A 15199-nucleotide genomic window follows, 5' to 3' on the forward strand; every position below is an offset into this window, starting at 1 on the left:
GCTGCCGTCTGTTCCATAGCGCTCCAATTGCGTCACATGTTGTGTTCCGAGTCACTACCACGCTTCCTCCTTTATCTTGGAATCAAGATGCATTGGGGCAAGATGATCCGGAATGCCTGATCTTTCGTCAACATATTAGGGCCACCATACACACACTAAATGCTCACTCAAGGTGGTCTTTAGCAGCCACCTCGACAAGTTTAATCCAAGGTGTGTACAAACCTTACAGCAAATGTAAAGTGATATTAAAATAGAAAGTCAGATACTTGAGAGGGAAGGGTCTGGATCTCATAGAACCTATCTGATCCTCTCACGGTTCACTTGTTTTAGCCCTGTTGCCCCCGTTCACCACGGGAGGCTTCGGGAGCATGGGAGCTCCGTGCTGTGCATGCGCAAGTGCGCACAAGAGCATGCTTCCACATGCACAGTATAGAGCAGCTCGTCTTCAGAAGCTCTCTGCTCCCAGAGCCGTCAAAGGATACTCAGCTGTATTCGACCAAGTGGTCCAAAAGCTTTGTATTCAAAAAGTGGTCTTTTTTGTAGTTTAATATCACTTCACGTTAACTTGAAGAGTTACCAGCTTTATTCCCACTGAAAATAACTTATTTACATACCTGAATTCTTAACGGTTACAGTGAGAAAAAAAAAAAAGAAAAAAGGGTCACAGCCTAGTTTTATGCAGTCTTGGATCTGTACACCTAAATGTTCATCTCATCATTTCAGGTACCCTTTTAAAAAGTGAACCTGGTGAAATTGAATTATTAATGATACTTTATCACCTAAGGCTAGGGCAACGCAATGCTCGATGGGGAAAATATTTTTCATGTAATTATGTACTGCATTGTGTAACGGCGTTAGGAAACTCTACTTGTCATGTGATATGAATTATATCCCCTTGGTATCATTTTAATGTAACTTTTAGGGATTCATCTCTGTATAAACATCCCCATTTCCTTTAAAGAGAATCTGTATTGTTAAAATCGCACAAAAGTAAACATACCAGTGCATTAGGGGACATCTCCTATTACCCTCTGTCACAATTTCGCCGCTCCTCGCCGCATTAAAAGTGGTTAAAAACAGTTTTAAAAAGTTTGTTTATAAACAAACAAAATGGCCACCAAAACAGGAAGTAGGTTGATGTACAGCATGTTCACACATAGAAAATACATTCATACACAAGCAGGCTGTATACAGCCTTCCTTTTGAATCTCAAGAGATCATTTGTGTGTTTCTTTCTCCCTGCAGTTCTCATGCACTGAAGTTTCAGGCTGCTCTTTTTTCTCCTGCAAACAGCTTTGCCCTTGTCTGTAATTCTTCAGTATGTGAAAGCCCAGCCAGCTCAGAGGACGATTTATCCAGCTTGTAAAAGATAAGAGAGAAGAAAGAAGCTGCTCTAATCTAAATAATACACAGGCAGTGTGCATAGAGGGGCCTGGAAGGGGGAATTCATAGCAGAACCACAACACTGAAGAACTTGGCAGCCTTCCAGACACAGGCTGACAAGTCTGACAAGGGAAAGATACATTGATTTATTACAGAGACTGTGATAGCAGAAAGTGCTGCAGTTAGCCAGAACACATTAGAATAGCTTTTGGAACTTGTTGGATGATAAAAAACAGGATGCAATTTCTGTTACGGAGTCACTTTAAATAGAATCATGTTGAGTAAAATGTGTTTTAATGTGTTTTGTATATGCTAATATCCCTTAAATGTGTCAACATTTCAAGTCTTTTGGATAAACTACTGAATAGAGAATTTGGGTTTGAGAACAAACAGCTGCTTGTCCTATAAACATAAAGCTGCTGTTGTTTACAAGCATAGAAAGCAAGGATAGACCTAAGAACAGAAGCCAGAGACACCTTCCCAATAGTCAGTTACATATACCAGATTCCAGTTCCCTGAGCCTCTGCTTAGCAAGTGTAGAGCAGCAGTAGCAGAACAGTGTAGTCCTGGTCCTAGTATATTAACCACTTCAGCCCGCAAGAGTTTTCACCTCTAGGACAGAAGTAATTTCCCCATGTCAGCGCTCCTCCCATACATTCGCCAATAATTTTATCACTACTTATCACACCTCAATTATCTATGTCTTGTTTTTGTGCCACCAATTCAGCTTTTTTTGGGTGGTACATTTTATTAAGAATTATTTTATTCTAAATGCATTTTAAAGGGAGTAATAAAAAAAAATGGAAAAACCAATCACTATTTCAACGTTTTCGGCCATTATGATTTTAAAATAAAATGTTCTACTGTGCATAAAACCCACACATTTTACTCGCCCATTTGTCCCAGTTATTGCAGCGTTTAACCTCCTGAGTGTTACGCCGCTCAGGAGGTTTTGCAGCTAGAGTTCCCCAGGAAGATTCTAATAGATGTAATGCCCCCACAAGCTTTAACTAGCACTAGGCTAGCTAGCATAAGTAGCCGGCACCCTCCGATCGCCGCCGATTCCCCCGATTATACTTTACCCAGCCTGGTTCCAGCGATCAGTGCAGCCTCCCTGCACAGCTCTGGTCTCTCTATGGGGAGGATGGTACATGACGTCATGCGCAGACCCGATCCTCCCCATAGAGAGACCGGAGGTGTGCGGAGAGGCTGCGCTGTTTGCTGGAGCCAGGGGGGGTAATGTATTAATTGGCTGGATCGGGGGATCGGCGGCGATCGGAGGGTGCCTGCTACTTATACTAGCTAGCCTAATGCTAGCTAATGCTTGTGGGGGCATTACATCTATTAGAATCTTCCTGGGGGACTTGTAATTCTAGCGAGGCGGTATGCCCGACACAGTGTTGGGCATACCGCTCAGAACGTTAAAGAGACTCCGTAACAAAAATTGCATCCTGTTTTTTATCATCCTACAAGTTCCAAAAGCTATTCTAATGTGTTCTGGCTTACTGCAGCACTTTCTGCTATCACAGTCTCTGTAATAAATCAATGTATCTTTCCCCTGTCAGACTTGTCGGCCTGTGTCTGGAAGGCTGCCAAGTTCTTCAGTGTTGTGGTTCTGCTATGAACTCCCCCTTCCAGGCCCCTCTATGCACACTGCCTGTATATTATTTAGATTAGGGCAGCTTCTCTCTTCTCTCATCTTTTACAAGCTGGATAAATCGTCCTCTGAGCTGGCTGGGCTTTCACATACTGAAGAATTACAGACAAGGGCAAAGCTGTTTGCAGGAAGAAACGAGCAGCCTGAAACTTCAGTGCATGAGAGATGCAGGGGGAAAGAAACACACAAATGATCTCTTGAGATTCAAAAGGAAGGCTGTATACAGCCTGCTTGTGTATGGATGTATTTCTATGTGTGGACATACTGTACATCAACCTACTTCCTGTTTTAGTGGCCATTTTGTTTGTTTATAAACAAACATTTTAAAACTGTTTTTAACCACTTTTAATGCGGCGGGGAGCGGCGAAATTGTGTCAGAGGGTAATAGGAGATGTCCCCTAACGCACTGGTATGTTTACTTTTGTGCGATTTTAACAATACAGAGTCTCTTTAAAATATTTCTCTAGTACAATGTATGACGCCAATATTTTATTTGGAAATAAAGGTGCATTTTTTCAGTTTTGCGTCCATCACTATTTACAAGCCCATATAGGCAAAAGATAAAAGTAATATACAGTACTCTCACAAAATACCTATTAAAAAAGTTCAGTCCCTAAGATAACTATTTGTTTGTTTTTGTAGCTACAGGGAAGGTTTGATAAAGCTTTATTAAATGTATAATGTGTTTTGTTTTTTTTGTTTTTTTTTTACTTTAATATTACTCTTTGGCTACTAGGTGGCGCTAAGCACTCTCCTGCTAGTTACCAGGAAGTGCTCGATCATTGTTGATTCAGTCACAGGAGATCGGTTGCCTCTGGGGAACACTCGTTCCCCTTTCTCAATCGATCCCCTGTTAAAGCCGCTGGGACCGAGTGCGCATCCACCGGGAACAAGCATGCAACCGCCGAAACACTGCTGGACGAATATATCCGTCCAGATTGCCGCTACGCGGCTCCTTCTGGACAAATCTAATTGTCCAGTTGGACTTAAAGCAGACCCAAACCAAACATTTTTTTAATTCAAAATATTTAGTTGCACCACTCTGAGGCCCAGTGCACACCAAAACCGCTAGCAGATCGTCAAAACGCTAGCGGTTTTGGGAGCAGAGAGCAGATATTTGGCTGGGTGCACACCAAGCGGATTTTGTATGCGATCCACCAGCCACATCATCCAGTGAAAACGCTTGGCTATTGTATTTCAATGTGTGGTGCACACCGGCGGTTTTAGGTTTTTTAGCAAACCGCAAACGCGCAGCAGGAGGCGCGTTTGCGGCTTGACAAAAACCTCAAACCGCCGGTGTGCACCATCCCATTGCAATACATTAGCCAAGCATTTTTCCTGGCGGATGCGGCCGGCGGATCGCTCCAAAAAACGCTCGGTGTGCACTGGGCCTGACACATACAAATATAAATAAACACTCCTTCAAGCCTATGAGCATTTCAGTGCATGCTGTTCACCCCCCTCTTTGCATAACTAGGGTTATACAGGTGGCAGCCATTAGCAATTCCTCCTTTGCTAGACACCATCTACTCCAGCATTTTGCCGGCAATATGAAAGTAAGGGAGGGGTTTCTCCAATAAATGTAAAATATTTTATATTTGTCATCATGCAGCTTAAAAAAAGGCTGCTATTATTATAATTCAGAAAATAGATTTTATTTCTGAAATCTTGTATTTTTAGTTTGGGTCCACTTTAAGTGGTTAAAGGACCACTAACCACCACTATCGCAAAAAAAATTAAAGTTTAAAATACATGTAAACACATAGAAATAAAAATTACATTTTTTCCAGAGTAAAATCTACAATACAGCTACTCAGTGGTACAGTCTGATCTCTGGTGTTCCCAACAGACACAACTTCACTGGTTTGATAAAAATCTAAAAATCACTGTGCAGTCTTAGCACATTACCTGTAGCTTAAGTCATCTGGATTTGCAAGTACTGATGTCCAGCCATGCCCCACCATATAGATGAGATGAACAGTGCGTAGAGCCTAGCAGCCATTATTACTCAGTGGTTGTGAATTGGTTACCCGCTGAGGCTAAGTAGACCATTTTTTTAAAAGATAAGTTTGGTATGAAGGCTTACTGTCAGCCAAAATTTTGTAGACTCATCCATTTAGAGCAGGGGTCAGGAACCTTTTTGGCTGAGAGAGCCATAAACGTCACATATTTTAAAATGTAATTCGGTGAGAGCCATACAATATGCTTCAAACTGGGATAGTGCACATGCGCAGCAGAGGGCTCACGTCCCTGTTGCCATGGTGATGCGTATACAGTTGATCCACCAGGCAGCGGAAGTGTCAGACACGTCTTCAGCTTCTCTTGGGTTTCAGCAACATCAGCAATTTCCCAGACAGGAGAAATATTGACTAACAGCTTGTACAGTTAGCTAGCTGACTTGGGGGTTAATTCACTTTGTAGGAAGAGATCCCCGCACTTTGGCCCAATAGGCTGCCTGTCAAGTGACGATGCATAGATCAAAAAAAAAAAAAAGACGCGGCGTGCATGCGCAGTAGTGTGTTTTAACAGTACGCTTCCGTTCATTTCCACATACCCAAAGCAGGAAGTGACGGCTAGGGATGATCACCGGATGCTCTCACGAGTGATTACTTGTGATTCAAATGAGGCTTAATTAGAGCAGGTGTGCGGCGGGGATACAAGGGGTTATTTACCCATAATTCCGCCATCCGCCCTGTGTTCCAAAGTGCTTGCAAACGTCCTATTGGTCACGTTGCAAGTCTCACACCGCCGCACTTCCTCCTTCCGGCTTGAAGGAGGAAGTGCGGCGGTGTGAGGCTTGCAATGCAACTTTTTCTCCAGCTTTTTCTCCTAAGAGATAATTTTTAATCTTCGATTTAGATTAACTTTTCACCACTTTGCAATGGAAAAGTACCACAAACTAGGTGAAAAAGTACGATCAATATTATTTTGAGTATTTTTTTGCTTGCTGGTAATTTAAAAGGCATTTTATTGACAAGTTTGAAAATAGCATATGGCCCCATGTGTCGGTGGGGTTTCTTTGTGCCCTCTGGTTTCCTCCCATATCCCAAAAATGACTGAAACATTAATCAGTTTGTTTACCCCAACTTGGCCTCAGACTATGGTGGAGACACAAGACTGTGACTGTGGGAGAGATTTAGTTATGAACTCCACAGTTTTCATTTATTTTGCTTTTGTCTTGACAGGTGCTTGTGTCATTTGACTTAAGTGACATACAAATAAAATACACAGATGAAGATAATGAAGAGGTAGGATTGTTTGATTCCCGTGCTGGCTAAATGTGTGTTGTTATTGTCAGGAATGTTATTCTCTGGCCCTAAAATGTACTGAAAGGGAGTCTGATCACAGCGCATGCGCTGTACTGTCACGCCGGCCGGCATGGTGACGTCAGACGTGACATATGAGGAAGAAGGAGCTCGACACTCGGGCCAAGTGTCGCCGGGAGCAGCCAGGCAGCCATTTCTGACCAGGCCCTGGGAGAATAGCCGGATGGACGCCGTGGGACCTCCCGACCTACGGTGGGCTGCAGAAAGCCACAGGTGAGTACCGATTTCATTTTTATTCAGAGCCCGGAGTCCCTTTAAAAAGGAGCCTGTATAGGAGCTGTTCCTGCTGACTTATGTTTAAAGAAAATCTTTAGCGACTGTGAAAGAAAATGAAGTTAGATACTTATATGTAGAAGGAAGGCTCTGGATCTCATTGAGCCTTTGCGTTCCCTTTTCCCGCCCTTGGTCCACCGCTTACTCACTTTGAAATTACACGCTTTTGAAATACCTTATAAGGATTTGGAAGCCCGCATCCCCGAGTGCTTCTGAAGACGTGTGCATTTATAGTGCACATGCGCGTGCCACCACTCGCGTGTGTGCAGTACAGACCCGCTTAAGTAATTATTTTATTGCACACATTACCAAGAAGTAAACAATACCTTTTCAGCAACAGAGGTGGGTAATTTGGACAACTTCTTCAAAGAGCTTATCCAGGAGGAATGTGTGAAGATGGCATCTGTGACCTCAGTAAATAAAGACAGCGAGAAGGGGAGGCGGGAACATGGCCACTCCCATAGCTACTACAAACCAGAAGAATTTCCAGGGAGAGAAAGGGTGCTTAGTTCCCTTTATAGTAAGTCTGAAGCGAGTATAAAAAAAAAAAGATACTCACCTAAGGAGAGGGAAGGCTCTAGGTCCTATAGAGCAGGGGTCCCCAACCTTTTTGAGCCCGGGGCCCACTATCCCGACCAAAATTTTCCCCGGGGCCCCCCTGGGGGGGGGGGGGGGGGGGAGTGGGCGTGGCTAGTGTCAGCGGCAGCAGCCCCCCCCTTTTTTCCCAGATTCCACAGTATAGCAAGTACAGTTTCCACAGTATAGCAAGTCCAGTTACCACAGTATAGCAAGTCCAGTTACCACAGTATAGCAAGTACAGTTACCCCAGTATAGCAAGTACAGTTACCCCAGTATAGCAAGTACAGTTACCACAGTATAGCAAGTACAGTTAGCCTAGTATAGCACGTACAGTTAGCCTAGTATAGCAAGTACAGTTACCACAGTATAGCAAGTACAGTTATCCCAGTATAGCAAGTACAGTTACCACACTAAAGCAAGTACAGTTAGTCTAGTATAGCAAGTACAGTTACCCCAGTATAGCCAGTAGTTACCCCAGTATAGCAAGTACAGTTAGCCTAGTATAGCAAGTATAGCTACCCCAGTATAGCCAGTAGTTACCCCAGTATAGCAAGTACAGTTAGCCTAGTTATAGCAAGTATAGTTACCCCAGTATAGCAAGTACAGTTAGCCTAGTATAGCAAGTATAGCTACCCCAGTATAGCCAGTAGTTACCCCAGTATAGCAAGTACAGTTAGCCTAGTATAGCAAGTATAGCTACCCCAGTATAGCAAGTACAGTTACCACAGTATAGCAAGTACAGTTAGCCTAGTATAGCAAGTATAGTTACCCCAGTATAGCAAGTACAGTTACCACACTATAGCAAGTACAGTTAGCCCAGTATAGCAAGTATAGTTAGCCCAGTATAGCCAGTAGTTACCCCAGTATAGCCAGTAGTTACCCCAGTATAGCAAGTATAGTTAGCCCAGTATAGCCAGTAGTTATCCCAGTATAGCAAGTATAGTTAGCCCAGAATAGCAAGTATAGTTAGCCCAGTATAGCAAGTATAGTTAGCCCAGAATAGCAAGTATAGTTAGCCCAGTATAGCAGGTATAGTTAGCCCAGAATAGCAAGTATAGTTAGCCCAGTATCGCTGCCCCAGTGTCGCCAGTACAGTTAGCCCAGTGTAGCCTCTCCTCTCTTCCCCCCGCGCGGCCGCCGCTCCTGTTACCTTACGAGCGGGAAGTTGCTTCCTTATGTTCCCCATAGATCCTCTCCTCTTGCAGCACCTCGTATTACAGCAGCGCTTCCCGCGCGGCTGCTGTAAGGAAGGGTAGGAAATAGGGCAGCGGCTTCCTGTAGCGGCGATCGCCGTTACCATGGGAACGCTGCCCCGCCTCCTTCCCTCCTTACAGCAGTCGCACAGCAAGCGCTGCTGTAATACGAGATGCGAGAGGGGCCATGGGGAATATAAGGAAGAAAGCGGCCACCGCTCATAAGGTATCAGGAACGGCGGCCGCTGGGGGGAGAGGGAGAAAGGCCAGATCCGCCGCGGCCCCCCAGAAATCTGCCAACGGACCCCCAGGGGGCCGCGGCCCCCAGGTTGGGGACCTCTGCATAGAGCCTTCTTATTCCTCCTACGGTCCCTTCACTCCAGCGCTGGATCCCGCTAGCAGTCTCCGACTGATCGGTCAGAGACTGCTCTCCGTCATTTTCGCTGCTTTAGGAGGCTTTAGCAATCTTTGGGAGCACGGGTGCACTTTCACGAGCACACAATCTCGAGAGCGCATGCACAGTACTGAGCGTTCGACTTCAGGAGCACTCGAGCTCCCAAAGATTGCCGAAGCCTCCATCAGCGGTTGAAGTGATGGAAGAGAGCAGTCTCTGACTGTTCAGTCTGAGACTGCTAACGGGGGATCCAGCACTGGAATGCGGGGATGTAGGAGGACCAGGAAAGCTCTATAGGACCCAGAGCCTTCCCTCTCCTTAGGCGAGTATTTTTTTTTTCATACTCGCTTCAGGCTCCCTTTAAAGTGGATTCGAGATGAACTTTTACTCATTGCATAATTGTGTTCCTTTCCTATAGTTTATAGAGCATTCCTCAAGCCAAATATGTTTTGTTTTAATACTCTAATTCCCTATAAACTAAACAAGCCACACCCACAGGTTTTCAGAGAGCCAATGCACTTTCAGACAGTAGCAAGGGCTCATGGGAGCTCAGTCTGGGAAGGAGGAGGGGGAGGTATTACTAGCCAGAGATTTCGGAGGGGGGGGGGGATTAGGTTTTTTTGCTCAAGATGCAGATAAGCCTGCCTCTGTGTAATGTTTACAAACCACATGGCTTCTGTCACTGTATCACAGGAAGAAATAAGAAATAATCATTTTCTATTAAAGCTGTTTGCAGCTAGATTTGCTGTGTAAACTATATAAACTTTAGATAAGATATATGGACGCATTACTTGTTATAGTTACTTGCTTATCTCAGATCCACTTTAAAAGTGTGACAGTGGTTAATACCCTATTAGAGCCCCTTTGTACTGCAAGCATGAAAATATTGATTCAAAAAGATAATACACTATAGCTAAATAAACCTGTTTATTCTTCTGCAGCAAAAAGTAATTCTAATTTAAAAAGTCACTTACTGATCTTTTCAATTCACCTTATTATCTCTGCAACAGGTATCGGTAAACAGCCAAGGTAAGTGCCTAGTGCAACTCCATTTCTATAACATTTCTTTGCATTTTCAGTTAGCACAAATTCATAAGTGTCTCTACATTTTGGAGATGCTATATTTTACTTTAGGTCTAAGGATTGGTTCACAAATAAATATGTACATGTCCAGTCCTGTCCTGTCAGTTTTGCATCCAGTGTGCAAAGCTGATTTTGAAAACTATTTTCACCGTATGCATTCAAAAGTAGTACAGTAAGCGTTAATGCTGGGTATACACCATGAGTTTTTTTGGGCAGATAGATGGCTCGATAGATAATTTCCAACAGATCCGATCTGATTTTAATCGTTTTTCTGAACGATTTTATCATAGACGTGAATGGATATCGAACGGAAAAACGATTGGAAAATTGGTCAGACAGTAAATCTGCCAAAAAAAACTCATTGTGTATTCCCAGCACAACAGTCTGGTTAGACGATAAGATCATTTGCTTTATTGAACTGGCCACTTGACCAATTATTCATGCAACAGTGGGTTTAACTATACAAGTGCTGCTCTGGGGGCAAAAAACAGTTTATATACTCACTGCAAAGCTTGCAGGCTCTCTGCCCATCTTCTTTTCTTCTTTGAATTGTCCAGAACTGAAAGTGTACCTGAGACATGGGATTTAAAAAAAATATTCATACCTGGGGCTTCCTCCAGGGTGATCGCTCCCTCTCCGTCCTCATGCGCTGTCTGGATCCTACACAATTTGCCACGGAAAGTCCTCCAGTTGGGGCCAGTTGGCACAGGTGCAGTCCTAGATGCACACACTCCCCCATCACATTCCTGTCCGGGCCTCGCATGCCTAGTAAGCCCCAGACCAGAGGACTTTTGGAGGCCAATTGCGGAGGATCCAGAAGACGCAGGAGGACAGCGATAGAGCAATCAGTCTGGAGGGCACAGGAGGAAGCCACAGCTGTGTACAATTTTCCCCCAAAATTCCCCTGTCTCAGGATCTCTTGAAATCTGGGCTTTTGGAACCCTGATCAGTTTGTACTGAGTACCTGGAATTTTATTCATTGAGTTTACAGTAAACGGTGTCTGGATGAAAATAAAGTTTTCAGGAGAGGGAAAACTTTCATGTTAGACAATTTGGAGAAAAGGATAGTATATGGTTAATAACCATGTGAGATTCTATGTAGATTATTTTGGCGGGCCTTTTAATAAAAAACAAACAAACAAACAAAAAACAAAACCAATGGTTATGCCACTGTTGTTTGAATAGTTGTGAATAATACAAACTAAATAATGCAGACTGCTAGCACTTGGATTTACCAGTAAAGGGTCTTTTTTCAGTACCTTTTGCATAATGTTTTAAAAATGAGGCTGGAAACTATAGACAAATAAATAATAAAAAAAAAAGAATACACAATTAGCAAGTATAACATTTTATCCTGTCTCTATATATGATTCCTATTAATCCACATTACAGCAGCATTCAGGTTGGCAAAGGATGGGCTGCACTGTGGGCCAGTCATGCTGTACTGCACTGCACGGTGCTTTGTGTCTAACAATGGGAGCTTTAGTCATTCTGCTGCTATTGACCAGTCAGCAAGCTAGGGAAGGGACTACACTACGGTGTTGCTCGGTGTAAGACTGGGGGAAACTAGAGCTCAGAACTGATTGTGCTGGCCTAGCTGTGACTATCTGAATCTCACAAATGACTGGATAGTAATCTTTTGGCAGGTGACCGTGTTTTTATTGGTCTGCTTGGGGTTCAGCTTTAAGGAAGCTTGACTGCGAAGTTTGGGTTAATGAATCTCTGGCATTCTTTCAATGCACAGTTCACTAAGCAAGGCTTGGTACTGTGGCTCGTTGTTTTCCTCTGTGGGTATTTATTATAGAGTCTTCATCATCTCATTGTCTCCTCTTCAGGTGTCTGAACAGTAAACATTCCAGATTTTACATACAATGTAGTGTCTAGTGTTGCCTGCTTTGATGTAACGGCTAATTATGTCTATTATATATAAAATAACAAGAAACAAAATGCAGGATTGTGGCTGGACAGCATCTCTCACGTTCCTCTACAACGCATATATGCGCCATCTCGCGGGAAATGAGATTTGTCTACGTAGCAGGCCCCGGCGATCAGCCTGCCAGACAGTGATAGGAGGGGGAAGCCAATTAACTTATCTGTTTGTGTATTTTTGTTGATAAAATTTCAATCATTTTTAATTAATAAAAAATACTAAAAATAGCAGCAGCAATCAAATACCACCAATAGAAATCTGTATTTGTTAGAAGAAAAGGAGTTAAAATTCATTTGGGTGCTAATTTGTACGACCGAGCAGTAAACCGTTAAAAGAATTGTAAAAAATGGCCTGGTCACTAGGGGGTATAAACCTCTGGGGCTCAAGAGGTTAAGAAGCACTGTCCTACAAATATAAGTATTGTATATATTCAAACATACCTGGACTAATGTCTGGACTAATGTATGAAGGCTGTGTTGCAGAGCTTTTAACTTTCCCCATACCCACCCCCACTGGATCCTCTAGGCCACTTGTGGTTCCCCCATCTCCCTAATGCAGTGTTTCTCAAACATGAGCTTGTGAATTCCCAACGGTGCATGTTTTGCAGGTAACCTCACCTATGCACAGGTGGGGTAATTAGTGCCTCAGGTTCTCAGCTATGTGGAATCCATGTAGCTGAGATACTAAATACCCCACCTGTGCTTAGGTAGCTGAGTTACTAAATACCCCACCTGTGCATAGGTGAGGTTGCCTGCAAAACATGCACCATTGGGAAGTCAAGAGGACAGGTTTGAGTAGTTACAATCAAAAAATACTAAAATACTTAAAGGATACATCCGAGATAATTAAAAAAAATGAGATCTACTTACCTGGGGCTTCCTCCAGCCCCTGGCAGCCGATCTGTCCCTCTCCACAGCTCCGTGGCGATACAGACCTCGTCAGGTTGGGGTCTTCTGCACGAGCTCGCGGCCGCGCCACTCACGATTGCGCTCACGTTGCCTCAAGTGTTCTGCTCAGGCGCAGTACTTCTGCCAACGCAGAGGATGCTGACCTGGCGAGGTCGGCATCTGCAATGGAGGGGATCCCAGGAGCTGAAAGAAGCCCCAGGTAAGTAGATCTCGTTTTTTATTATTTTGAATGTATCCTTTAAAAGAAATGTACACCTATTTTGTGTTATACAGCAAGAAGGTCCGCACTTGTCCAGGATTCAAAGTCTTTATTTAGGACGTATCCAGTATAGCGATACACACATGCATCAATAAGCTAACATGTTTCGAGCTACCTCAGCTCTTAATCATAGCTATTTTGTGTTATGACGTAGTTTGTTTACCCAAATGGCATGAGTATTTTGCAGAACTTATTAAAGTGGTGAGGAAGGGCTCTTCATGGTTAACTTAGCTCTTTTTTTTACCCAAACCCCTTTTCCTGGTTTACAAATAACATAATGCTACCTTTCCAGGTATACCAAGGTTTTTGTGTATGTGTTTATGCTAATGAATTTTTACGCATTTCACTTGCAGAAGTGTTTGTTAAAGGGTACCTTAACTCTGGTAAAAAACAAACAAGTTTACCAGCCCCCTGCAGCCGCCTTGTGCCTGTGCCTGCGCTGTCACTAAGTGTCCCTCCAGTCCCCTGCAGCCACCCTCTTCCGGCTAGCTGACTGTTGTACACGGGCCACTACGCATGCATGGCCATGGCCACACGTGTCCTCAATCACGCTCCTGTTGCTGGGAGTGTTGTGCGCATGCGCAGTAGAGATTTTTTCATACTGTGCATTTGCAAAACACTCATCCATGGGAACGTGATTAGGAGGCCACACATCTAAGGCACAGAGGGGAGGGGGGAGGGGGGGCTGAAGGATCGCTTAGTGACGGCATGGGAAGTTGCAGGGGGCTGTTAGAAGCTCCAGGTAGGTTTAAACTCTTTAAACTTTTTTATTCTTAAATTAAGGTACACTTTAAAACGTGTGGCTGCAGTAATAGTGCAATCCGTTGTAGAATAGAACACAGGCGGGATGCAGGGAGAAAAAACAAAACAGAAAACTGGAAGGTTTTTGTAAAAAAAAATTTTTTTGTGAACAGAAAACTGGATTATATTTGAAATAGCCCACCAATTAACAAAGGCTGTCACCTATTGCGTTTCTGTGTGCAGAAAAAAGTGGGAAAAACTCATCTCAGAGAGATGGGTCCTGTTTAATTTTCTACACAGATCACACCAGGCAAGTGCTCTGTGATGCCTCTCTTTCTCATGCAAAGCTGTTACGTGCCAGAGTGCTGAGCTGCTTGATTTGGATGAGAAGATTTAGCAGCTGACAGACAAGAAGGTTGGGAGATATAGAGAGTAATTACCACTCAATGCCAGAGGCACAAAACACAAGTGAAATATTTTGTAACATACAGAATTAGAAAATGACACAGCAAGCCAGATGTGAAACAAGCTGATTTCATAAGTGAGCCAACATGAGTCAGAGCGTTGTGCCATGTGGATGAAAATCCATTTACAAACAAATGCCTTGTTTTTGTTTCAGGTGAATATGAAGAAGCACTAAAGGTAATTCTTTTGTTGACTATTTAGAATGTTGTTGTTTTTTTGTAGCACATCACCTCCAGGATTAGGTGAGACTATTGTGGACTCCCAACTGGCACATGTCTGGTTTCATGCTGTAGATTTTCGTAATCATGAAATTATTAATTGTGCCTATGCAGCAAGATGGGGGTGCCTTCTTGTATTATGGCCTGAGCCAGAGGCAATGTAGAATTGTACTAATAGCTTCACATTTTGGTGTAAGGACTCATCAGTCACTGAAATAATGTGTTGTCAGGGATATATACCGTATATATAGCTGGAGGAGGTTTTCCAAGATTTCAGGTTTAAGTATACATGGGATTAATGGCAGTCAATTAGATCAGTCTTACTTCACTAGGAAGGCTAAGAATTATTTATTGGACACTCATAAAAGACAATGGGTTTCGTGTGATTCACCCGCTTCCTCGGGTCAATACAATAGTGTCTTTGAAGACAGCACCAAGGCCGCTCTGAGTCATGAAATCTTGGGTGGGGTGCCTGCTCCCACTGTGTGTGTGTGTGTGTGTGTGTGTATATATATATATATATATATATATATATATATATATATATATATATATATATATATATATATATATACAGTGGTGTGAAAAACTATTTGCCCCCTTCCTGATTTCTTATTCTTTTGCATGTTTGTCACACTTAAATGTTTCTGCTCATCAAAAACCAATAACTATTAGTCAAAGATAACATAATTGAACACAAAATGCAGTTTTAAATGATGGTTTTTATTATTCAGTGAGAAAAAAAACCTCCAAATCTACATGGCCCTGTGTGAAAAAGTGATTGCCCCCC

The 15199-nt window shown here is 43.1% G+C and overlaps 1 protein-coding gene across 9 annotated transcripts in view; it reads left to right on the top strand.

Moving 5' to 3' along the window:
- Positions 1-15199, top strand: part of NBR1 (NBR1 autophagy cargo receptor) — a 137151-nt gene that overhangs the window by 52861 nt on the left and 69091 nt on the right. For all 9 annotated transcript variants that reach the window (XM_068264432.1, XM_068264429.1, XM_068264427.1 and 6 more), the window contains 3 exons: positions 6226-6288; positions 9816-9834; positions 14346-14368. In XM_068264432.1, coding sequence (XP_068120533.1) covers positions 6226-6288; positions 9816-9834; positions 14346-14368 — 105 coding nt within the window. The remainder of the gene's footprint in view (positions 1-6225; positions 6289-9815; positions 9835-14345; positions 14369-15199) is intronic.

This window comes from Hyperolius riggenbachi, chromosome 12, assembly GCF_040937935.1.
Source record: "Hyperolius riggenbachi isolate aHypRig1 chromosome 12, aHypRig1.pri, whole genome shotgun sequence".
NCBI classification, from domain to species: domain Eukaryota; kingdom Metazoa; phylum Chordata; class Amphibia; order Anura; family Hyperoliidae; genus Hyperolius; species Hyperolius riggenbachi.